At 40.2% G+C, this 27354-nt stretch overlaps 1 protein-coding gene across 5 annotated transcripts in view; it reads left to right on the forward strand.

Moving 5' to 3' along the window:
- The first annotated feature begins 4270 nt into the window (after window positions 1-4270).
- unc5a (unc-5 netrin receptor A) overlaps window positions 4271-27354 on the forward strand; it is a 124097-nt gene continuing 101013 nt past the window's right edge. For all 5 annotated transcript variants that reach the window (XM_063875928.1, XM_063875929.1, XM_063875930.1 and 2 more), the window contains exon 1: window positions 4271-4793. In XM_063875928.1, the coding sequence (XP_063731998.1) occupies window positions 4703-4793 (91 nt within the window). In that variant the 5' untranslated portion in view covers window positions 4271-4702. The remainder of the gene's footprint in view (window positions 4794-27354) is intronic.

A 27354-nucleotide genomic window follows, 5' to 3' on the forward strand; every position in this document is an offset into this window, starting at 1 on the left:
AATGAACCTTGTTAATTTCCTGAAACTGAATCAATGGTGGTGACAGATGGTCAATCATTTTCTCACAACCATTAAAGATTTTAATTAAATGGCTAATTAAATATAAAAAAGTAGGGATACTGGGAACACATAACAATTAAAACCAAGTATTATGGAAGGAGTTCTTAAAGTTGAACTCTTCTTGCCATTTTTCACAAAACAAAAGAAACGTTGATCTTTAGTAATAAATTCCAGATAACATTTTACAGGGTTGAAGCGTGGTATTTTGAAATGAAGCTCCCTAAATGTTAAGTGTTGCTAGCCTATGTGTTACTGTGTCAGATCCAGCCGCTGTAGATGAGGTTTTGTTATCAGAGTCTCCGAGCAGCGCAAGGGAAGAGGGACACAAAAGTAGGGAGTCATAAAACATTCATTCAAAGTCCTCTCTTCCGTGCACGCTTAGACAATGTAACATTCAAAACAACTGGAAAATGTCGGTCCAGGAAGCATGTGTTGTAATCTTTAAACTTTTTTTCCCTGAGAATAATGTAATGGGGGGAAATGTGTTGGAAAAAATGGTTTGTCTTGACACATTTAACTGTCACTCATTGTCTAGTGAAAAGTATAGCGAGTGTCTCATTCGTATTTCCTTGCTGGTTTCAATGAAGTCATGATAATATTCTTTGGCAGGCATATGCTCTTGAAATAATAGGATATAATTTAGCAGGGAAAAGAATGCTGTTTTTATACTGAATCTTGAGAGAATCACACCTCATTTAGACTTGATTAGATGCCGTTTAAGTTTGGTTTTCTTGAGCTTACTTGACATTTATATTCAAAATGGTAAACAAAATTAATTCCTTGCGCAAATTCATCTCTTCAGAATTAAAGTCGGCATGGTATGTGACGGGTCGTTCATTTCGCTTCTTTATTTCATATTGTTATGAGGTCTTTAAAATGTAACTGCTCTTTTTTCTTTCTCCACACCTATTAGAGAACACAGCTGTGATGAAATAGAAATAAAGGAATAAGGTTACCATGTGTTCAACTGTTTATGCGCTAAGCAGAGGTTTGATGAATTACAAGTCAGTTAGTCCATTTTGCTGACGGAATGCAAATTTATTTATGACTCTGAGACTGGGAGAAAATGAAATCATCATATATTTCCAAACACACATGCAGTGTTTTAGATTAGGGGAATCTATTTGGGCTGGAAACGCATTCTATGAATAAATTGTTTGAATTCTCTTTCGAAACAACTCTTGGAGCACTACACTCACACGTTGTCAGGCCTCTTTTCACCAATCAAGCTCTTTTCACAATTCACAAAGAATCTGAAGAATCTGAAGAAAAAAACTTAATTCCAGGGCACGACAGGACACTGTCTTCCTCCAAGTCAAGAGAGTTGTACTTTGAATCGAAACACCAAATCAACTTTAATTTTTAGAGTGTCCTCTTTTGATTTATAGTCATGGAATAAAATGCAGCCCATTTCGCATGATTTGGTGGTTATCCTATTTTAAATTTTCATCAAATCACATTCTCGGGCCATATCTGTAAAATTGAGAAATCATCAGAGCTGAAGTAGTGGGATATTGGAAGTTCAGCTTCATCAGCAGTCTGTGCTGCTGAAATGAGAGACCTTCAGTAGGCTCCTTCATCCTCACCCACCCTCGCCTTCACTTTCTCCCTCTCTGCTTTTTTTAAACTCTCCATCTATCACACTCTCATTCGGGTTTGATACTCAACTGCACAAAATGTGGTGAGATCACACTAGGGCTTCTTTATCTCCACTTGTGTGAAATCGTTTAATTAAAGTCACAGCGTATTCAGATCATGACTTCTTTATTGGTGTATATAACCAGTAAAGATCTGGAGTAAAAGCCTATGTGCATTACTAATGTATGATGATGATGATGATGATGATGATGATGGTGCTTATATTACTTTCAGATAACATGTGCTTGAACATTGTTATCCTGGATCATGAGTGAGGCATATATGTAGGTAAGAGGAAGTGGGTTCCCTATCCATTATAATCTATAAATGACAGTGAAGAGCCCACTTGAGATGTTGAAGTAATGGCTACTCTTCCAACAATACTGGGATTTGTTTAGCCCCAAATTAATTTCCCCAGCCCCATATCAATAATATTTAATTAAATTGATACACTATTGATCTTCATACAGTAATATGCATGTTAATTAAAGACTAAAATGCTGCGGCATGCAAATCTGAACCTCAATTTCATTCTCATTGGACTGCATCCTCATAAGTGGTTTGCAATGTAATATGCAATCCGCTGATGGCTTATTAAGATCTTTACAGTCATTTAATCTGAGACTGTGGTCAATTATATCTCTCTGGAGGAGCATTGCAGTTTAATTTGATATAAACAAAACAATAGGCTGTGAAGCTGTGGTCATGATGGAAGTTGATACACCCTCTCTCTCTCTCTCTCCCACAGTCTGTGCTGGAATACAGTCTGAGCTGCATCCTCCTCAAGGGACCTTCCGTGTTGTTTGTAAACAATAAATAATATTAATTTCATAATGGACACCTTCATTGGGTCGATGCTTATCGACCTGGCGAATCAGTTGTCTTCATAGGCTGCATATGTTCTGAGTGTAATTGCAGCACTTTATGAATGGACCCAGACAATGTAACTACCCGCAACACACAAATGAGCCTCATGTATTCTTAATACTTATTGGTCACTGAGTCGGTCTCTTTGGATCATGGCTGCCTTGAATAATTCAACATGATACAAGAGAAATGGTACTTCTGTCTCGGTTTCATGATTGATTGCAGAAGAGCAAGCCGCTTCAAGCTCAGGATATTGTAATTTAAGCCAATAACTGAGATAAAATTAATTACAAACCCACCAATCAATGAACAACTAAAAATCTCAACTCCCTAAAGAGCTGTGATTTTTCGTTGTAGTCTGATTGGATGAGCCAAGGGGGTCAGCATGCTGGACCCAGAAGAATCAGAGTTAGAATAAAGGTTGTGTTGGAGGTTGCGCCCTGCTTTGACTCAGCAAACACGTCAGAGCGAGAAAACACACTGAAATAGTTCCATTAAAAACAGATGAAGCTGAATTCCCTCCCTGTAAGAGGATAACATAACTGACTATGCGTTTATGTTCTCACATCCTCATTTGAAATGCATGTAGCTTTTGGTGCTGTTTTTTCACAAAGAAAGGAGGCACATACTGTGACTGGAGCTCCAGCTTGCACCGCCTGATAGGATGCAGAGCAGATTAGCAGAATGAGAGAGATCATTACGAGCAACCTCACAAGTGACCGAGGCTGAGTCATTCTGTTGCATTTAGCTGCTGTGCGCCTGCCTCCCTCACCCCTTCACATTGGCACTGCTCATCAGTGTTTGATCGTAAACTATGTGGCTGTGGGGCTGTGTGTTGCTGCATGTTTGCTACTGCGGTTTGTGCCGTCATTCTCACTGCGACTTTGACCTTTAGCGAAGGATGCTGGATGGAGAGAAGGCCTAATGAGTTTGTATAATAGCTGAGCTCTATCTGAGGAATCATCCATCTACATGAGCCCCATAATTAGCTGGTAAGACAGTGGTCTAGCTCTGTGCTTCCACTTATTATTCTGCTGACTATTATGTGGGAGTAGAGAAATGGATAAACAAAGACACAAAACCCCCATCTGAAGCGTATTAATAATCTGCTGTCGATTCCGGCAGCGTTGTAAAAGGCATGGCTGAGCAGTTGAAAATCACTCCACTGACACCCCCTGGAAAATAAGTAGAAGCTATCTGGAACATAAGTCACATCCTGGTCTGAGTTTGGTGACAGGTGTGCACTCTCATGGGAGTGCTAATCCTTCTGCTTCTTCATCTCTGTTTGTCCGTCACTGATGTACTGCAGCACTCACACAAAACCTCAAGACAAAGCAAAAGCATATGAACTGAAACTCAATAACATGCAGATGTGATCTGTGGGAATTTGTATGCAAAGCACCGATCTGATTTCTATCATACAGGGCTTGATGTCATATCCATCATTTTCATGTAAGGCACAATATATGAAAAGCACACTTGCGAGGATGAAATAATTTCCACTGTGTCGTGCGTTGTGAATATGTGGTTAGTTATGCTTATTCGAGATATGTAAATGTTTGCATAAAGAAGAAGGGCTATAACAGCAGAGCGCGCTCAGGACGCTCCAGTCCCAACAAGCACGCGGGATCCGCTCCTGGTTTTGCTGCTCCGCTCTTCGCAGCGTACTGACTCTCACCAGTCCAGCATTGCTGTGCAAGCAGATGTTCTTCCTCTGCTGCCAATTCTTACCATTTTCGCATTTGGAGAAGGTATTCTTTCGTGCGAAGGCTGCAAAGTGACAAGAAGCTGCAGAAACTGCCTCCCTCCTCGGCTCAGTGAGAGAGGGAGAGTTTTACACGGATAGCGGCTGTGGAGAAATACAGAAGACTACAGTAGATAAACCCGCGGCGGAGGGCAATCGGCAGCTTATTTACCACACCTGTGATGCGTTGTTCAGAGCAACGAGGACGCACCACCGGGATACTGATGGCCACCGTACGGAGGGAGGATATGTGTTGAGGAAAAGACTTGGGCGTTGTGAACAAGGCTTCAAGAACTACAGAAGACTCTCTCCGGACGTTAAAAAAGCCCAGTGTGCTGGTGTTTCTTCTAAGCTCCCTGCCTTTTTAAACTTAAGCGATAAAAAAACACCAAGATGCCCTTACTTCTGGGCCCCTTTGTCCGCTGTAGGTTCAGCGCCACGCTCCGTGTGTTCTGGCTCGTCTTCGCTGGCTTTACCTGCACTGGTGAGTCTCATTTATGCTTTTGGTTAATTTTGTTAAACATGTGTGCCAGGGAAAAACACATTACGTACGGAAATGCTGCACGCGACAAGTTGCTTGAGATTGTAGGCAAAAGGTAGCCGCGTGTGACAGAGCACGTTGTTGGCTGTCCTTATTGTTCCATAATTTGCTAGCACTAACACTCCTCAATTAGCCTGCACCTTCAAGGTTAAGGGTAAAGTGTGTGTCGCCTGTTTTTTAAAAGAACGGCCCGTGAACAATAAAATGCGGGGCTGAGTAACATTGCCGCTGTTTAAATCTGTCACATAAATAACCTTCAGCACAGTCTAACTCAAGTATAATAAAAATATCTTCTCGCTTATCATTTTGTTGTTTAATATTTGAGCCGTGTGGCTAACCGTATAGTCAGAGGGAGCCTGTATTCATTCATTTAACCAGCTGCTCTGCTGGCTACAATCTTTCAACTCCACGTTTCTCTCCGGCCAGGACTTGCTCCTGCTGCATTTGCAGTATGGTGACAGCTTTACGGAGTGAGTAGACGACCTACTCGCACTGATGAGTTACATTTTATGACGAGCCTCTTGGCCAGACACTCCCGATTGCATGCAAATGTGCTTTGATGTACAAAACAATCTGAGGGGTGAGCCATAGTACTCTGACAAGGAGACAAGTTTCCCTCAGCAGCTACAAATTAGCCATTTCTGATAGAACATGATATACAGATTTCCTTTCTACTCAATATGAGTTTTCATTTAGAAAATCTAATATGGTTATAATGATATTATTTATCAACAATACTGGCGTAAATGGCAGTTTAATTTTTACTCAACACCACACAACAAACAGAGTGCTGGTTATTGACCTTTAATATTGCAGGTCACTCGATAGTGCACAGTCCATCCATTGAAATCAATGCAATCAATTTCCCTGTAGCCCATAAAGCACTAATTCACATTAAAGCCCCTTGACTGTTTTTAATAGCACTTCCTTGAATCATTCTCCCTAATGCTAAATTTCATCCTGACAATGCACACAGCTGGAAGCAGCTGGTACGTATCCAAAACACGAGAATTTCACACATCATTTGCCATGCGCTTGTTTCCGAACTGTTAACCTTGCTTTGGACAGAAGGCAAACATGTTAAAGTTGGTGTAATTGTGTCTATTGCTCCAGGACACTGAGATGATGAATTAAGAGGGCTTTTCTCTTGCATTAATTAGTGTATAATTATGAATATATTAGGTTTAAATAAACAGTCATGCTCTAGGGATCCTCATATATCAAGCTAAGTAAGTGGCAGTGCGATGGTATTTACAACTCATTTTATGATGCATGTTGAAGCTGATATATTAAGATTGGGTTGCTGGGTTATATGTTTGGGTCGGTGGATCAGTAGGCGTTGCCTCGGAGCAAGAAGTTACTCGGTGCCTTGTTTCTGTTTGTGGAGGTTGCATATTTTTCGCCTGTTTTAATATGTGCTTCCTTTGGGTGCTCTGGTTTCCTCCTACAGTCCAAAGACTTCTCCCACAGATTTGATACAGTTTGTGTTGTTTCTTTGTTGGCTCTTTGATAGACTGAGCTTCCAGGGTGTTTCCCTGCCTTTCACTCAATGCATGCTGGGATAGCTGTGACCCTGAATAGCAATGAGGCAGTTTATTACAAAAGATGAATACAGGGAAAGGTAAAAATCTGTTTTCATTCTATTCTGTCTACTTTATCACACGTCTTGGCAGACCCCTGTCCCTATTCCAGTCTGTCACTCTCTATCATACATGAGGTCAGTACAAGCATCTTTTTGTGCCCCCATCACAGCTTACAGGCTGCATTTATAGGACAGGGTGAGTTCCAGAAATGGATCTGAAGGTAATTTGGTAGCCAATTCTTTCGACATCAGGGCTGGGACAGTCTCAGCAGAGATCAGTCGAGCTATCCTCTGTAGAGAGGCAAGGAGCTGACTCGGCATTTATCCGTATCAAAAGCCGACTTGTCTTTTTTGCAGGAAAACATAACTCAGTCAGTAATAAAGGTAGGCCCGTCAATCTAGTTTTGAGCTATGCGAGCACTTTCTCTTTCACTGTTGTGAGTGTTCTGATGGGCCGTGCAGAGGGGTAGGTATGCATTCAGCCTTACGAATAAAGGACCATACTGAGTTGTCCGTGTGAGTGTGAGTGCGCACACCATTTGATATTTTCAGTATTCAAAGTGAATGGTTGTGTGTGTTTCTTTCGTGTTTGAGAGGGTATTTCCCCTAGGATTTGCATGCATTTCTGCTGCATGCAGTAGGTTTTTGTCTGCAAACTATTCCATCTCCTGTAGCTTCGGTTTTCTCTCATTTATCTAAACTTCTCTGTGGCCTGTTGTTACTTATCGTGAAAATATCGTCAAAAAGTCAGGTATTCATGCACAAAAAACAAATCCTAGATTTTTCTTTGTTTTTCCTTCTGCCCAAAGAGAGTGTTGCCAAGCAATTGTTGTCTGGTTCAGCAAGGGAGCAGGGGATTTGGTATCAGGTACCTTCCTACCAGTGCGAACAGTCTCCTTCGAGCAATTTCCAAGGGGTGTAAACCTTGTGATGATGCAAGGAGATGGCCATTAAATGACAACAAGCACTCATCTATTGCATAATACAGTAATCTGCAAGTTCTGATTTATTTGTACAGATATAAAAGGGGCTCTTTTGCCTCATCTCATCATTCTAATGTGAATCATCTCAGACTTGTCTTCTGGCACCCAGTTTTGTCTCTCTTCATTGACTCACTAAAGAATGCGATAAGGAGAGCGAAATCTGGAATTAACATAATTTATTGGGAGGAATTGCCTTCTGGTCAAAATAATTTAAAACTACTTTGTTTCTGTCCCATAGCTAATGCACGGCAAATGATCGCCATGTATTTGCAGTGATGCTATTTTACAGAAAGTGATAATTTAGTACCAGAAAGAGTTTTGGTTCCCTCTAGTCATGGAAGATGAATTTAAATGGCACAGACAATGGGATGACTTGTGCATTGGGGAAGGGTTATTTTATGTACAATTATTTATTTACCCAGAGAATTATCATGATGTATAAATGAAGAATGTATCATGGAGGAGGCAATTACACTTTAGGGGAAAAAAGTAGGACAAAAATTAACATGATTTCATTCCTCAGGATTACAAATGCTGGTTATGAATTTTTTGCTGCTTACAGAATTTAAATTGGACAATATGACACTGAAAAAGAGTTGGAATTGCTCATTTGCAATACAGAGCTGATAATGCAGTGTTTCTTTTTAATTCGCTTCCCATCATGGTAATTTGTCTGAAGGAAAGAATACAGACAAACAGAATGACCCGTCTTCCTGTCCAAGTCTTGCACAATGTTATTTCTTCAGTTTGAGTAACTGAGATTAATGGAGGCAGAGATAATAGTTCAGCATAAATGAATAAAAGGTAAACGGTGCTTGTCAACACTGGTCAGCTTTTAACAATCAAGGAGCATGCTCCATTTGGTGACAAATGCCTCGGCGACTTATCTTTCAGAAGGCTATGTCCCTGCGCTTATCATTTGCAAATGGCAATCTTGAGGTGCAAAGGAAGGACACAAGCGTTACGGAGGACACATGGAGGATGAACCTTGCAGAGGGGAGGAGTTTGGTGTTATTTTCTGCAGTCTGTGCAGAGGCCCAACAAAGGCACTATATCTCTGTCAAACTCTGCCCTTTTGTTTCAATTACCCCATTTCTATGATTCAGGTCTATGTGAGAGCGCTTAGGGGTTGAAGTTGGACTGTTTCCCCCCTGAAATGTGGCGCTCCATGGCCACTAGCTGTGCTTTTCTATCTAGGCAGCATAAAATTGACCTCTCACCTTAGAGGTGGGATGAGATTACCCTATGTTTCGATGGGAACCTGGACTATAATTCATTTACGGCTACACTGTCTGACATATCAGCAGCTGGAGATTGCACTCAATCTCCACTGTTGTTTCTGTCGCTGCTAACCATCCTTTGCTAGCACTCATTTAGCCTCAAGGGCCACCTCTGAAAAGTTGTGATGGGTTTGTTGAGCTGAGTACTAGCTCTTTTCTCTGGAGGGTCTAATCGAATGTCCTTTTCCCGGGTTCATCTCTCTCTAACACTCTTATGGAGAGAAAGAGCATACATTGCTGACCTTGATCCTTGACTCCACATTGTTCCCTTGCTCAGGAAAAAATTCACCTCAGCAAAGAACATGGGACATGTGAAGGTTGATATCCTGGATGTCAATCACAATAGAAATGCCACCAATGCTGCCGAAGGGAACACTGCTGCTGTTTTCCTCCCCAGACGGCCAGGATTTCTTTGACCTTTTTTTTTTTAACAGGAAACTAAATATTAGTACATTTTAGACATTTTTGGGTGTGAACTAACCTTGGCTGCAGTATTTGTGTGTTTTTGGTAATGTGTTTTTTTAGTATACCTGATGTGCTGTCTTGCTTTTCACTTTGTACAGTGAGAATAGTGGTGTGTTAGGGGATGTTTCCAGAATCCTTCCTGTTCTCTTAGTGATCAATACTCTTCTCCCAATGGTTAATTGGCCATCAGTCACTGTCAGAGGAAGCGCTTAGAAACCCAGAGGTGTCTTGGTGCAGCTCATAATAAGAGAGTGTCCAGTCCTCTGGGTGCTCTCCTGGCCTTTACTTCAGGCCAGATGGTGGCTGGGGAAAGCAGATCTGAGTGCAATATGGAGAGCCATAGATTAATAGTTCCTTAGTAAGGCCACCAGGGAGCGATGTGAAAGCCACTTCCACTTCATCATACAGTGGACTGTAGACCATGCGGTGGGAAAGCAACATTGAAATGGTGTGAAGGTCATGTGATTTAAATTGACATTTTGTGGCTCTAGTTTAATGTCATTGGGTAAAATCCAAATTGTTTGATCATTAAAAAATCTAAGGTAACGTTTTCTTGTCACAAGGGGAACTGATCTCATTTGAATTTTCACAAGGTAATTTTCAGCAGCCTGTAGTCTAAAGTTGCAAGATAATGACACTTTAGTCTGCTACTTCAACCTTGAAGAGAAAACACACCTTCTACCAAATATATAGCTCATTGTTATGCTCCCCCTATTTAGCATTCTATGTAAAAGACATAATTAGAAATCACCTAAGGCTACCCAGATAGGCCTGCTGGCGTTTGATTGGCAAGGGTAGCTGAGGGAGGACTGGCTCAGCCCGAGCCAGAATTTGTCATCTTGAAGTGATTTTGTTGACAAGACAGGAGGCACAGTGACCTTTCCTAATTATGTGTATGTGTCCAGGCACTGATGCCTTAGGCAAGCAATTCAACTGAGTCAACAGAGCGCTGACTACAGAGCACATTTAAGCCCAGACAGCATGTTATGTGATGTAAGTTGAGAATATGCTGGGTTTAGCAACAAGCTTGTTAAAAATCCGCCTTATTTTTCTTGCCTTCTTTTACCTGTACCTGAATTCATCACTAATTCTGATGTTACGCTCAAAGTTGATTCCCGCAAAACACAAACCATTTCCCACCCCCCCACACACCCTTAATGTGTAGCAGCGAACGAGCAGCCTCTCTGGTATATGTAGGTCTCTCTGTTATTGTTTTCCTCAAGCAAACCAATCCTCGATGCCAAATGAGGTCTGAACATTACAGATTCAAAGCTTAAAGCTAAGTAGCAGATTTTCTTGACAAGGCCATCAGGAACACCAGGCTAACAGAAAACTCATTCAAGTCCTCACTGCAAGAGAATTAATAATGACAACCAAGCCACCATTCGGGCTAGCTATTCAATTTTTACATCATGCCTTGCACTTGATTTTGACTTCTATGGATTTAAATGTCCACTGACAATGCATTCATGTTGTATCAAAGTGTGTTTTCATACCTGCAGTTTCTTGTCATTGGTGCTTCAATTTTCAAGAGATGCATACCGAGCAGCTTTGGCATTTAGCATTGATGGATTAGTGGTATTAGATAAATGACCATAATTAAAAGTAAAGGTTTAGGGTCACCTCATTTTTGCGCTAGGTGCACCACGATTGTAGTGTTGAGCTTAAACGTTTCCTTGTTGCTGGAGGTGCAGACCTGAAAACTATTTATCATAATCATGCTACTGTGTGTTGTAACTATTGTTTTCTTGATTTAATTTTACAGAAACTGTTAATAGAAATTGGAGTGATTTAGATGACATGCTGTTGAATGTGACGTTCAAGACTCGTATTCCTGGACTTGAACCATCAAGACATAACAAGCAGGAGACTAAGAAACCGGTGGAGGAGTGCCCAACAAGGATTACAATAAGTGCCATCAAACATGAACTTACAAACCCTAAACAGCGCCTATCCTGAAAGTACATTATAGCAATCGGTTAAATAAGCCAAAGTGATCTTTTTCTTTTTTTTTCTTCCATTAGAAAGCTGCAGAAAAGGTGCATTTGAAGAAGCCTGTTTGCTTGTAATTTAAAAGACAACCCTCATAGACATGTAAAGTTCCTCTTTGTGGTTTGCAGTGGGCTACATTTTTAAGTGTTTGACTACTATACTCTATTTACTGTATCTTTAGATACCCTTATTGGATTTGTTCAGCTGGAAGGCAACGAGATCCAATATGTACTTTTCTCATGGGGAGAACATCTTGCCATAATCCACTTTAAAAACTGACGGTGGTTAATGTTTGATCAAGCCTACGGGATAACTTGTGAACCAACTGTTGAAATAAAAAATAGTTGAAATGAAGTGCTCTTCTTGGAATTACTATACCCAGTTTTTCAGTGGTTAGTGTTTTTGATGTGATGTGATGGCTATGTTGCAACATTTTCTGATAAATCAAAACTGGATTTGTCAACCAAACGCTCCCACCAGTCACTGTCTATTTATATTTGTAAACAAAAGAGTATGTTAACTTAAGAGCTCTTTCACAGAACATTTAACTGTATGTCAGGGTGTTCAAAGGCTAATGGAGCCTTTTCAGTTGTCATTGATATGGCTTATATATAACAGTATTGGGATGGGTTATTGTAATTTTGTATCTATTACCGAGATGACTAGATGTTTTTTTTCGTATAAAATTTCAACATTCGCTGCGTTACCTGCCAACATACGTCTGAACTCGTGCTGATTTCAAGCTCAACCTCATTAGGGAAGACATTACCATGTTCGAAGGCAGAAAAAGTGTCTTTACTTGTGTCTCGTTTATTTTTAATTAAGCTGCAGTCATGTGTACATCATGTTGCTATACCTTTCATTAGTGCACAACAAGTCCTGGGTTAAGTCTTCTGGGTGCACTCAATTGAAGGGTTTGTTCTGACATCAGCAAGAATTTTGGTGTGGGTGGATAGAAGATATATTGCAGCTCTAGATAGTGTTCAAGCCTCCTCTGTCAAAAATAAAGCATGATGTCACCATACTCTAGCGCTCACTCTGGCCTAGCAGATGCTAGTTTAGCTTAATTGGACACTAAATAATGTGTAGTTGCTGGTATGTTGTTTACAGACTTGAAAGTGCTTCTACACATTATTGATTGTAATTCTGCCTTTGCTTCTGGGAGTTGGCAATGTTCAACTCATTCAGTAAAAACAACAAAGCTCGGTTCAATAATTTCATTTAATTAAATTGGCCTTACATGCAGTTGGGGCTGGCCAACATCTGGTGACCAATAAACAAGAAAATTGGGAATTATTTGTTTGATGTGGCTGTAATTTAATGAATGTGAGTTGGTGTTCAATTTCAGGCAGTGATTGACTATCCACTGGCCTCTGACCGAGCCCGGTTCATACCATATTGTTAACAGCTCCTCTAATGACTCTTTTCATCCTCTATTTCTCAGTCCATTCCCAATTCAGAACAGCTCATCACTCATAAGCTAAAGACACTTTAGAGGATTATTCATCTCAATTATTCCAGATTTGACAATCTAATTGGGATGAACAGGAATGACTCGGGGAAATATTATTGGTTTGATTCTATGGCTTGCCGAATTGGTTTAGATTACCCCCTCTGAACTAGTTGAATGATCTTAGCTTGATATCTAACATTTCTGATGTTTGCAGCATGGCCAGGCATCTAAAAATGAACATGTCCTGTTGGGTTTCCAGATTCATCCCAAGAGTGGTCACAAATGTCGCCGAATGTCTTTGTTCACTTGATCTGATGGTTGTGTTAGATCGTGTGTACAGTACCGAGCGGCAATGCAAGTCACTCTGGATAAGAGTGTCTGCCAAACGTTGTAAATGTGATTGTGTCGCCAATAGAGTTTACAGTACAGTAACAGGAGGTACTGTAGCTGTTTCCCTCTACAGCTGTGTTTTCATCTGTGTCAAGATATGAAATATGTGCTCCTGATGTTAGTGACATGTCAAGAGTCATCAGGAAACTGTTGTTCTTCTTACTCGCATGCAATCCAATGCAACTCTGCTCTGCTCTTTCATAGAGACAATCTGATGTGAGGACATTGATAGCTGAAAGACAGTCTGGAGTCTGGATTGGCAAGTTTTGATCTGAAAAGTCCTACTTTGTGTGCCCAGTTGTGCAGTAACCAAAAAATAAGTTCAGTCTTATTCTGTATAATGACGAACTGTAGGTTAATAATACTAACTTCCCGTATCTTTACTGGAGTATTTCAGACTCACTTTGTGAGGGACTCTTACTTACCCAATCCGAAGTCAACAGCTGGCGTTTTTTGATGAGGTCGGACAAATTCTGTCATTATCCTCCTTTACAATAATTATATATGTGCAGAAATCTTTGGTAGCATGCTCCTCTAGCCCGCAGCCTTGGTGACACCCGGGGGGGGGGGTGGTGGTGCTCTACTGGGCCAGACGGATGTGATGCACCATACAGGGAGGGAGGCAGGACGGGGGCCCCTTAATCTCCACCAGACATGACAACTTTATAAAAGCACATTAATCCACAGTGAACAGGCGCTCCGGAGGGTTTGGGGGCATTTTTTGAGTGGGAAGCAATGTCTGACGTACAGTGGGTTGCACCAACCTGGGGGTCAGAGGAAGGTCATCCCTACTTTCATTATCAGGGAACAAAAGGAAACAGAATTAAAACAATGTAAAAGAAAATATGTTGTCATGAGTGAGAAAGAATAATCTGAAAAGCTTCTTCTTTCTATTTGTTATTTAGGTTGATCAAATCCTGGCCGTTCTAAGACCAAGGTTTTTATTTTCCCCTTCATGTTACTGTTCCTGGGCCTCCCTGAATCTTCCTCCTGAGCCTAACCACCAATTTATTAACCTTTTTTATTTAGTTATATTTTTTAGCATGTCAATACAACCACATGCACATTTGATCTTACCTATTGTCAGACATTACTGCCTGTCATTTTTATTTTGCCATAAACTGTAACCCTAACCCTCACACATCTCTTCCCGTTTACATATTTGAACCCCATCTAGTGCCTTTTCATTTGAATTAACCCTCATCAGGGATGATGATAGGGATGAATCATTATCAATTATGATAACTATTATCAAAATAGTTGCCAATTATGATTTTTTGCAGCTTCATCCTATATCTATAATCTTTATATTTCGCTGATGCAGTAAATATTCACTCTTTAGGTGTGTTTGTACAACTCATACTTAGAAGTAACCCTTCCCTTTGTTGCTGCTGTCCCTCAGTTTGAATCTCAAGTGCTGTTATGAATCATCCTATTTTCTGTCTTTCACAAGTTCCCCAAGCCAGACTGCTTTATGGCTCTCTGAATCACCAATATAATGTTTGATGGAAGTGCCACTGTGAGAACTGCAGAATTGGACTGTCCATACATGGCTATTTAAAATGATATTTGTGGGTTTTAAATAACCCGACTGAATACTTGGACAGATTGGTTTCAGGCTGAATCATCACAAAGCCAAACGCAATTTGGCTTATTTTCTAATTTCTTGGTCTGCAACATACTCTGCAAATGGCTTTACTCTAGCATTTACGCTAGGGTAATAATGATTAAGTAATAACTTTTCTGGCTGAGTCAGATTGCTATTGAATATGTCACTGTTGAACCTTTTTCTCTTAGATTAATTTTTTATTTATTTTCCTGCAGAAATGTTGCACTCTAAAATCCTAAGCTTTTACACATAAGCGCAGAGTTATCACTTTAAGAAGATCATGTGCTTTACAAAAAAAAGTATTTCATCTCTGCACTCGGCTACAAAAGTCTTCAAGTCTCTGTCCAGATTTGAAAGAGAGGATTTGTCCCGCTCGTGTTCAAAGGATCAAGATAAAAGTATGAAACAAACTAGTCCCATGTAGAAAAAAAAAGAAAAAGGACTTCCTTACTTGGATAACATTTCTCAGATCTCACAAAGGCGCTTTTCTCTTGCCTTGGCAGCCTTCAGCTCTCCTTTTATCAAGCTTGTCTTACCTTTCAGATTCCATTATATTAATCAACAGCATACCTTACCTTTCCTCACTCATTAGACGATGCCCAGGATCTGACTGTAGATCCTTTGGAAATATGATGTTTGTCTGCTCTTCCATGTCAGCCCCATCCCTGTGAAACCATGACTCACACTTCAAATAGTAAAACACATTTCCAGCATTCAGCTGAGAAGCACTCTTTGGTTTAGATGCATGAGTTGACTTTTTTTCCAACATAAACACAGGCATTATCTGTGGCCATACTCTGTAACAGGCTGCCATTTTGTGTTAAGCAAGCACTGATGCATAGAGCCTCCACAGCCTGGTGGAAATTGCCAGAGCCTAAAGCAAACAGTTGGGCCCGAGGTCCCACAAGTGTGAGGCAGCCAAGTAAACCCATTAACTGCCTATAGAGTGGATTGTGGTCTTGTCTCCACACGACGTTATCCACAAATGAACCACAACCTAAATTTACTTTGTTTGTTTGGCTGTGTTAAATAACCACAGAGGAGTCCACACTTCACCCAGTCTCTATCTAGTGCTAGAGGAAATAATAAATGTTCACATTATGTAATATGTGTGATTTAATGTAGTTGGGGCAAAAAGTTGAAGACTCTGCACTTGTACTTAAATTATAGTGTAGGAAATGTGTTGTATACTACTTAGTAATGCTGTTAAATGACAACTTAAGCATTTCACTTGGAAGACATAATTTGAAAAATGTGCAGCATTTCCTTTCGGGGCACTGAGGCATGATACTTCCTTACTCTGAATACTTCTATCCCCTCTCAACACATGATGCCCGACTGTACAAATTATTTGAATCGCCAGAAGGTGTTTTATTTATGCTGAGTCTGAGTTATCAGCTCCAAACAGGCCATGTAGCTTCTCTCTTATCATCCCACCCAGCCGCTTGCTGAATTTCTGCATGTTTTTGAGCTCAGCCATAAATGTGATGACAACAGTCATGAACAGAACACAAAGACAAAAAAATGCCACTTGCAGCAAAGTGAGAGCCTCCCCCTCTCTCCTAATTTTTGTGTCGGATTCTCCTGCAGTATGTCTGACAAGAAGGGCTGGCAGCTTTTCACGATGGCACAACTTGGTGTGTCGGGGGTGCTGCCCACCCCGACCTCATCACACAATTAGCTCTCTGCTTTTCAGAAAGCTAGAACAAAGGTGATCTGTGGGAGTGTTGCCGTTGCTCAGTGAAAGTGGGGGGTGTATGTGGGACACTCTGCTGACTCTAGGGCACTTTCTTGACCAGAGGAGTCGTTTGCTGTCACTAAACATCACTGTCTCCCTCCCCACTAATGGCATCCCCAGATTGTGTTATGAGGAACAAAGGCTGGTTGTATGAGATACTGAGGGTAAAATAGAGCGACCCCATTTGGGCTGCAGGCTATGGTTTGTGACAGTGGCTACAGACCTATAGAAGTGTCATGACAGATATAAACCAGTGAACAATTATAAGGCCATGTGCTTGAAGCTAAACTAGCAGAGTGTTGAATGAATGGCGCAGCAAACACGTGCTTATGCACACACACGCTTGCCACGCGGTGTATATTCAAAAGTACGCGACACATTTTCCAGTGTGTCGGGCTGTTTAAAATGATAAAAACGATAAGGGGGAAATCAAATGTAAGTTTGTTATGCTTCCCTTTTTTCTGTGTTGTTTTATTCATGAGATTGAATTCAAAAGGTGAGTGTGTTAACAAAACAAAAGCATATGCAGAATCACAACTAAATTAAATGTTATGAAGAATCATTTGTAATTTTCCTGTGGCTATGGAAATAGATGAATTCAATGAACTGAGCTGAATATTTTCCCTGATAATCACTTGTTAGTGAATTAATTCTTATTATATGCAAATGTGCATTATCCTTCCAGTAATCGATCTGAAATGTCTTCTTTTAAAAAAAATTATTGCTGCCAACAATAAAAATGAGTTGAACAGCAGGAGCGTATTGACTCGATCTTTATTCAATCTTGCTGTCACAGAGTCACTGGGAGGCAAACTAAATGTGTTTAACAACAGATAGAGACTTTTTCTCATGTTGTCACTAAACACTTTAAGATTATGATGAAGCATAGCAGCATTTAGTACATTTTTTAACTACAGATGCTAATTAAGAATCTCAACAGCTTTTTATAATCTTGGCGGTCCCGTTTTTTTGTGAGCAATCCTAATAATATGATTTGTCTTTGGCCGTTGGATCTTAAGCTAATTGGATTTAAAAGACAAGCTAATTCGTCAAAACATTTTTATTACTGTTTATTCCCACTATTTGAAACATATAATAATGTGGAGAAAATGAATGACAATAACGTACTCTCTCAACCGTCAGTCTCTGCAGGAGGTTGTTGTGTTTTTGTCTGAGGTTGGCTCTGATGTAGTCCCTTTGTTTACATTTTGAGGGGTAATATTGTATTTCCACATCGTTAATTAAAGTCTTTGAGAATATTGTATGCAGGGGCCGAGTGTTGAATGTGCCATGTTTCTGCAGAGCGTTGCAGGAGTACAATTCTTGGCATTGGCGTTGTCACACTAAGTCTCCGTCTTCATGACGCATGGAGTCAAAACATGAGCCTGGAAATGCAAACCCTCCCAGTGTCAAGAAATAGTTTTCTTTTCTTTAATTGTTCTAACAGACGTAAAAAGTGAGTTGATCATTAAACTATATAAAAGCACTGCATATATTAAGAAGGTGTAACCCTTTTTTTTCTCTTCTGGTAGTAGTATTATCCCTTCGCCCTCCCTATTCCCTAGATCACAGCATGTTTGCCGGTCCACGTGTCTAGGTTTCCCTGCAGAGGCTGCAGAGTCCCGCAGGTTTAACGGTAATACCCAACTTAATTCCCTCTGCATGTCGGGGTTATTGCTGTCAAAGCTCCTGTGTCAGTTTATCCCCATTTCTGGCTTATTCTTTCATTTTCACTGATGACTTTATTACTCTGTTGCCATAGAGGTGCCACCTGAGAACACACAGATGCACACATATGAGTGTGTCAGGTATAATGCATTCACTGTCATTGTTAGCCGCCATCTGCACTATCCTTCACCATGTCTTTTTATTGTTCTTTAATGTCTTCCGAGTAAAGATACAAATTAAAGTGAGACTATAAAGTTTGAATTTGTCTCTATTTCTCAGTTCAAAGTGGTGTTCATGATATGTTATAGAAACAGAATTGTTCACACAGTCCCCACCCACACATCTTGTTATTCACCATGAACAGTTGGTAGCTCAGCGGTAGAAAGTGAGGTCTCTGAGTTAAAATTTTCACCCCGGTTGGCAGAGCTTGTTTTTGAGTTTTTGGGTTTAAGTGGCAAACGATCCTCAGTTAACCATAAGTTTTGAGAAATGTTGGGAGGAAAATGTTTTTTTGTTAAATAATATATATTCAGTCAGACAGTTTATGCAATATGTGTCTATTGAAGTACGTATATACAGCAATGTCATGATTGCATTGACCCTGATTTAAAACTGGTCTTTATTATTGATTATTGGCACCAAAGTAATCAAAGTAGCTTTTGCAACAGTGAAGTGGTTATTTGTACAACCCTCACATCCCTCTATATTAACGCCAGCCGATGATAACAGAGAGGCGCAGGCATCACTGATGTGACTTCATTAAATAAACCCTTGACCCCTGAGAGGCTCGGTTGATCTATTTCCTCTAAGTCCCTTTACTCCATCAAAGAATGGCGATCCTAAGCACAGATTGTGGCCGTGCTATCTCCCTATCTTTAATTTAGAAATGCAGGAAGACTGCACATGGGTGAGATGGTTATCCACGCTCACTGTCTGTCTTGTCACTTCATGCATGTTAGCTTTGCAAAAGCCTCCTTCAGGACCACGTTACTGACTGTTTGCCGTGCTTCAAAATGGTTTTCTTTGCCTGTCTTTTCCCTAATGACCACTGATAGTGCTGATGATGTCAAAGATCCCTTCTAAAGATTTCCATCTTGAGGCTTCTGAGACCAGACATCGTAGAGCTAACTAACCAAGAGAACAGCTCTGCCAATGTAAGAGAGTTCAGCGCACTGACATGAGCAATGCTGTTTTGAAATGAGCTTTTTATGCTTTTTCCTCAGAGAGCTGCATGTTTGCATTGCAGCAAAGGGTTGAACACACAGGGACAGCCAGCAGCAGCTCCCCTTTAGCTGCCCTGATCAAGGACACTCCTACAGCGGTGTTGGTGTATCAAAGCAGAGATGCTCTCCCCTGCCTCTAGAGTAATGTAGGTGGATTAGGAGGGGGGAGGTGCTCCTCCTTCTGGGTGACGGGAAACGTTAACTTGAACAGACTAAAGTGCTGTTGGTCACAGCAAAATTGCATTACACCAAATATTTGACATCTACTGGGAATACCTTATTAAATGGAGCAGCACAGGCTCTACCCATTATCTTACCGAGCCTTGAAAATGACTGCACATTTTTCATAACCTGTGTCATTTGTATGCCAAATCGTAACCTTGATTGGCCAATCTATTCATACAATGATTCATTATCTTTCTATCAATGTTGAATAGGGTCTGCAGAAGTCTCTCTCCATAGCTTAAATTAATACAAGGTTCGCCTGTCATGATGGAGCATTGACGATGATGTCTCCAGGGGTTTCATCTTGCTCTTTACATTTGCCTTCCGAACAATTGAAAGGCAGAGAAAACAGTGCAATTTGTCTAAAAGGAAGCGACTCCGATCGATAGGATTTTCATTACAGTTATGTTTTCATACTGCAGCAGAGGCAGTGCGCGGAGCTCTGATGAATGATACATTAACGTTCCCATCCGCTCACCCTCCTGTGTCAGTGGTTGGCTCCAGAGTCCTGTCACTGCGATGATGCGGGAGCGCCGGGATGAGTTTGTGCACCGAGACCCGATTCTCCTCAATGCCTCGTCCCCAGTCAACAGCTGTCAGTTTTGTCATTGTAGATTTCAGGCGGTGTCAAGGCTTTGCTGGGGGGGAAATACCAGAAGCTATGATCTTTCTGAGAGCTGGACTTTATTGAATTATCCCTCACTCTGGAGTCCCATTTTAAGAGATGGAGTTAAGCAGCTTACCTGTGGCCCTGAAAAATACATGCCTGCACTGCAGTGTTCATAGTCCAGCAAGGAATGGAGTCTTCTCCGGCAATAAAATGCATATTTATTATGCTATTTGTAAACTACAGTACTGGTAAGTCCAGAATGGTAATGACTGCCTGTCCGCGTATGTTTGTGTACTATTTGTCAGAGTTCTAAATATTGATATGATTTTGTAAAATTAACAAATGCACAAAGCTGTTGTATCTATGTACTTCTAACCATGTAGGGTTTTTCAGTATTTCTTCTAATACTACTGTGCCGGCAGGTTATTCTTGTTGGGTCCCCGCTCATCACCTAGAGTCGTATAACTATATCATCACATTTACATCAGCGTACTGTCTCTGTCACGGCCGACAGGTTTTAAAACGAGACACTGGAGAGGACACTGTGGTACCCTGAACACCACACAGGAAATGCTGATCAGCACCCATGACAGCAGAAGGTGTAGGTGTAAACCGCGACAGACCCGTCTCTAAATCCAATAAAGCTCGCTGTGATACAGCTGTGACAGGTCAGCCAGATAATGCAACACAAAGGGCAAAACAAACCAGGCTTACTCACACAGGGTGCCTATTGCTCATTATGCCCTCGGCGATCACAAAACAATGACTACAGGCCTACAGGTGCAACCGACTCACTCTTGGCATATAGTCATTAACATTAACATAATTTGTCATGCGTGGTGTGGCAGCCTAATACAGTATATTGGTTAGTGTTTGGTCTGTGTGTTCTGTACTGTATGAACACCTCCAAACACGGGGAAATTGCACTCACTCTCACATCTCCGTTTATAGACCACCTCACTAGTCTTGTTGCTGTCAATGATAGCAAGCAGCAGCTGGGAAAATGGATCCAGCGTAGAGAGATTGCTGTTTCCTCCTTGCTTAATTGCAAATTAATATTATTTTTCTGCAGCTGTTTGTGTTTTACTATCAAGCCAGTGATTAACAATCAAGCTCTGAACTTGTACTTTTCTGACTTGGGTACGTCCAATCTGAAGTGGGCTAATTAGGCAGTATATTTACACATAACAGCAGGCACAATTGACCACTGGATGCTTATGAAAAAAATGTATTTACGTTGGTAGATTATTTCCGTGCTGATCCAAGTGCAGGGTTTTTATGAAGTCCGAGAGTGAGGGCCTCGCCTCCGTGATGTATACATGTATGTGTCCCTTACAAATGTACATTAAAACAAAAAGTAATTTTATTGTTTCACAGCAAGTTAATGCTGGAATCAGATTAATACATCATTTGAATAGTTGTTTTTTTTCATAAACCCTTGAGTTATGTGAAGTAAGGGTTACTATTTGTTTCTCAAAGTTAAACTGCACAGTACTTAAAGCTCTGCTGAAAGGATAGAAACAAAATCAGTGCAGTTTTCTATTGAACTGCAATTTTTGCATTACACCTAACCCAAAGTGGTTCCTCTGAGGCAATTGGTTACCCCTTACATCTCATATTTTCCCTTGTTAATAACTCGGCTCTCCCTCTGTAATGATTGATCAGAAAGAAGTGTGCTTAGAAGGTGTTGTGATCCTCCATTGTGTTCTGGATGGGATCCGGCTCTGATGGGTTGTAGTCCAGAAGTGATAGACAGTTCTGCTGCAGCAATCTTTCATTTCCCCCCTTCATCTAAAGACAGGTGAAGCAGTAAGCTGATGGAAACGCACTTTTTTCATTACTGCCTCACGACGCAGCTTCCGTCTCGGCTCATTGCTGGTAGGACATGAACCCAACTTCTACGACATCCAGGTCGTTTGGTTCGTAAGCTCTCACCGTTTTTGTCCTTTCCATGACATCGTTTGTCAAATAGTTTGATGAAACCTCAGCTTTTGTAATTCATGGGATTTTGTATCTCACCATTAACCTCCCTATAGCACTGCAGCTAAAGGTGTTGCAAGCGAGTTTCCTCTTCCCTTCCCGCTCAGTTTTCTTGATAAATTCTGAAAGCAACATTTGCCTGCTGTGGGAAAGATTAGGCCCTAATACAGTATGCTAACATCTAATCTGTGATGATTTATGATACATACTTATTTTTCCTCTGAAGTCCGGTTTGCTTATCATGGTGGTTTAAGAGAAACAATGCATCATCAGTTTTTCCTCTGATAAGCCTAACTTCTACATTTCCTTTTTATTACTTTCATCACTTATTTATTTACTTTTTTATGGTGGTGACTAGTGTTGTCCTCACTAGAGATAAATGGCAATAAGAGGTATAACCACATCTACAAGAATCCAGAGCATACCTCATTTCACAGGGGTTACAGGGTTTATTTTGCTTTTCCAACACGATCTTATCACCGGCCCAGTGACTGTTTTTCCAGTTGACCTTGTTTGAATCCTGAGATAAGCATCCCAGAAGCGAAATTGGATGAAATTAGTGGTTTATCTGATGTTTTAAGGGAATGCTTTGTCACCATGCCTGTCTGCTGAATCCAGGCTTGTTCAATGTAAATGTGCTCAGATGCTGGCTTATCTGATTTGCCCAAATTCGTTTTAGTGGCTGTCTATGCTTATTTAGGTCACATAAGTGAACTGATCTCAGTCTGAATGCCTTTAATGCTTTATCACAGATAACCGAGAAACACAAACAAACCTGTTTTGGTTGAGAGGGATTCCAACGCAAACAGTAGGATTTGTTGAGAAGTGTGTAAAAGCTTAGTGCACTCCGGCATTACATTATCTCATTTATCCAAATCTGTGAGAAACTTGTTTTTTTTTCCTTGGCTGCATAAAATATTCAGAAGCTTGAAATGTATTGAAATTATGAGCTGATGCTCAGTAGGAACGACTTACAGTACATATCATTTAAATTCTCTTAGATGCACAAATGGGGAATTACATAGCAATTATGCACATAATCAGAATATGTTTTGACATTGTCGTGTCTCATTATCAGAGTTATGATCATCTTTCTTCAGATTAGATTAGTTCATGAGGTGCACTTTTCCTTTTTGAGGCTGGAAAATCTTTTCACATAAAGAAGCGTGCACCTAATTATAAAATTAAGAGTAATCATTCCTAATGTATTTTATTGAACATTGGTAAGTCTAACAGTACAGTTATTAAATTAAAAGGATGTTTTCATTAAAACTTGATTTAAAGTTTCCAAGGAAATTCCGGCGAAATTTAGCTTACTGTAAAAGCTGAACTGCTTTAATTTGAAAGCAATTATTAGCAAGAAAACAACTATTTTACTAATTGATTAAGTCCTTTTTTATGAGGTAAAGCCAAGTATGGATTTACTTCTCCTTTGTCACTATATACTGTATTTCTCTCCCTAAAGTGAAAATGAATTAAATCTCTTTGGGTTTTTGAATGTTGTTTGGAAACATGTCAATTTTGTACAAAAGCTTTGATGGAAACATTTAAACAATGATTGCAGAAAAAACCAATTATCTCCATCAGCAGATTTCGACCCATACCTAATTAGCGTTGAGTATCATTTCTGGTTTCAATAATTGTAAAGTGTTTTTATTTCAACTTTTTCTCCCCCAATATTGTTAGAATCATTTATATTTTGAAGAGTGAATAAAATAGGGCTTAATTCCACTGACAACAGGTTTCTGATACTGATGCGTGACGTGCACGGGGTGAGCCGCCACCTTGTGCCGAGCACTCTCCGAGTTATCTCGTGTTGAGGCATGGAACGAGCAGATAAAACAATTCTAAAGGGGAAATGATGCCGTCTGTAATCAGATTTATTTACGCGGCCCGCTGAGGAAGATAGATGTCTTATCTGTTGCTGCGGATTTCAATTCTCCATGCTACCATGCAGATAAACAATAAGTCTGCTGTCTCTGGAGCTTTTTTTTAATTGTGTGTGTATGTGTGCAGGCGTGTGGCCCTATTAGCATGTTTTGTCTATCAGTGTGTTTTTGATAAGCGAGACAGTGATGTTTCAGAATAAACTCACCGTCTCTGTCACCCCCGCTGCTTCCATGACTATTTTTCATGGCTGTTAAATGCCAGACATGTGCTCTTACATCTTTTTGACTATCAATTGAAAAGTGGAGCTCAAGCAGAGATCAAACCACCGCTGTTGCTCCTGTCTAGCTGGAATCCATGTTTTCCCCTTTCTCGTGAGCGTGGAAGGAGTGAGCCACCATTTTGACTGTGTGAAGTTATTTTGAAAAGCATGTTGTACTTTTTCTACACTCTGCATCATACTTTTATTCAGCATCCTGAGCGTGTGTGCTGCTTTGGTTGAAGCTTAATGTAAAAATGTTGCTCCTATACAGAGACCAAGTGACGTATTAATGTAGTTTGTCAGTGAACAACAGTGGGGCACAGTGAGTTCACTAAGGGACGAGGGACTCATTATCTGTATGTAGGCCTATTATTCATGTGGCAAATTATGGTAATGACTTTATGTGCCTTAGATATACATGCACACTATTTAAGTGTTTTTACTATCATGTTGTTGTGAGGTATATTGATACTCGGTAGTAGTTTCCATGGTAGCCACTATTTGATGGCAGTGGCTGCATTCATTGGGTTTGCTCTGTTGTATTAGGAGTTAGGAGGGGAACGCTCTCCACATCTTAAAATAGGCCAGCCGAGGAAGGTGTGAAAGGAGAGACTTGGCTTTACTTGCACAGACTGTTTCTCAGTCAAAAGCTAACAAATTGCACAAGTGCACCTTTTCTCTCACTCTCTTACTCAAAGCTAAAGCGTTGACAGACAGCTTTCACATATTTTCTGGCAATAAAAGAGTTTGTTCCTTGTTATTGAGTGGAATTCTTATTCCTGAGGAATAAACTACAACAAAGTGTAGAGCGAGATCTGAGAAAGATTGCTCCCCTCCCCCCTTCCCCCTTCCCCCCCTTCCTTCCCCGCATAGACAGCTCGTCTTATTATCTCCTGAAATGGCAAGGTTACACACCTACAGGTGCAGAGAAAGGTGAGTGTGTTAGCTTTTTATCTTTAAACCAGTCAACCTTAACAGAAAAGCACATCCACTGAAGCCTCATCAGACTCTGCAAGGAATAAACATTCTCTTATGTACAAGTTTTGCAATTCAGCGGAGCTACTTAGCTGTGGAAATGGGAGAAAGTTGAAATATATTAGGCGTGTTTAATGGACCTGGAGAAATACTGGGGAAAACAACCTTGGTTACCTCTGGCATTAATATAAAATGTATGAGAAGGATTTAGGCCGATCTCCTGCAGAGCCTTGAGAAGACGTTGCATTGTCAGTCAGCACACGTTTAGCATAAATCTCTCACTTCTTATTCTTCTGCAGCCACCTTGAATCTCCCAGCGTTCACTCCTCCCTGCTGCTGTTGTTGGATGTCACCATTTTCTTTTCTGTTTAGGTTTTGGAAGCGTTGTCTGTTTTGTTTTTTTAAATTTTTTATCATATTATGAGTTGGTTTTAGAGAAATGTATCAAAGTATATATTGAGCTCATTTTACTTTGTATTTTGTTAATTTAATGCAATTTGTTTTATTATTTGCCTTGACTAGATGTTTATTTCAAAGAAGTTAATTGCATAAACCATTATGTTGTCATTTAGTTTGACACCTTTTTAATATTTCTAAAAAGCCTGTGGCTTTTTGTACGCTGTATGTTATAATTGTTATGTGTTTACACAACCGCCCATTTCATAAAGACTCGTTAATTTACGTCTTTAGCTATCTTTGTATGAATGCTTGTGGTACTTTTTTCCTTTAGCCACTTATTATTAATGACGTGTCAGAAATTGGAATTATTGATTGCGCTCCATTTGCATTCATATGAAAGTGGTAATAAATTGAGCCATTTCCCTTAGTACAATGGTTTTGCTATCTGCTTGTTAATAGAAGGGACCTTTTTTTTCACAGGTGAGGCAACTGCCGTCCGTCTTAATGTGATTCATGAATTTGGTGAATGGACTCTAATGAGCAGCATATTTCAATCAGCTTAAGGATCAGGACCGTGGCCCTTGGAAATTATCAGGCAAATGGTGTGGTACATTTACCTTTTTGGAAAAAAGTTCACAAAGCCACTTTTTCATCCATCAAAGAGGAGATTTTTTGTGTGATTACCTTCAAGTGACCTCTATATTTAAGAGCTGAAGCAAATCCTTAAATGTGTGCTGGTTTTTCTTAGCCAAGAGGACTCCACAACTTGGATTTATCAACACATTTATATATTAGTTTTCTTTACATTTTTTAAAATGTAATTGAAAATGTACTCATAACCATTTCTCTAAAATAGATTTAGCTTTAAGCTATAATATTTATGGTAAAAAAGTCAACCTTGAGAGAAATGGAGAGCTATAACATGATTTGATATTCCTGTTTATTCAGTCTTGGCAGGAGATGACCAACAACATTCACCATGAATGTAGAACAATTCCACTAGAGAATCTAGCAATTAAATCAGCAGAATAGCACCACATGTACTGTAGACACGTATTGATTTATTGATGCGTCTTGTGTCTCCTCTGGTTACGCAAGTACTTGAAAGGACAAATCAGAGAGGCAGGGGTGATAATATTTAACGGAATACTGTGTAGTGTCACTAATGAGTTCACTTGGCTATTTGTACAGTTATTCTGAGCCCTGTGTGTGTGTATATATATATACATACATGCAACACTTTTACTCCTTAGTAGTCTTTAATGGCCCATCCTACACACTTCATCACCACTACTGCATATTATGTAGAACTCAAAATGGCTGCTGTCTGAGCTTTGTTTGCACACTGCCTGTGCTGCATGTAATTGCACTCAATAGGTAGTAAATCCAGCCTCGTAAATCAAAAACCCCTCCACGGTTTTGAATATGATCTAGCTCGGCCTTTGTGTACTAACATTAACCCAGTTCTTGTAGACCATAATGCACCTGGCCTGCAGAGGCAAACCTGGGATCAGGACCCCTCGGTGGGGTTGCTACGAGTTGCTGGAACTGGTTCAAGAGTTTTACCTTAAAACTGAGGGCTCCCTGGATCGTAGTTTACATGGATCCTGAAATGACCATTCACACACGTATCCCAGTGTTTACCTGATTGTTTGTATCGCTGATTTTAATGGAGAAACATTTCTAATCACACAGTAACAGAAAAAACCTTCTTTGGTCTGAGGGTTTGAAAGGTGGCAACTTAATTGATTTTCTTTCAACATCAGTATGCATGTACACTTTC

Source organism: Eleginops maclovinus, chromosome 23 (assembly GCF_036324505.1).
Source record: "Eleginops maclovinus isolate JMC-PN-2008 ecotype Puerto Natales chromosome 23, JC_Emac_rtc_rv5, whole genome shotgun sequence".
Classification (NCBI taxonomy): domain Eukaryota; kingdom Metazoa; phylum Chordata; class Actinopteri; order Perciformes; family Eleginopidae; genus Eleginops; species Eleginops maclovinus.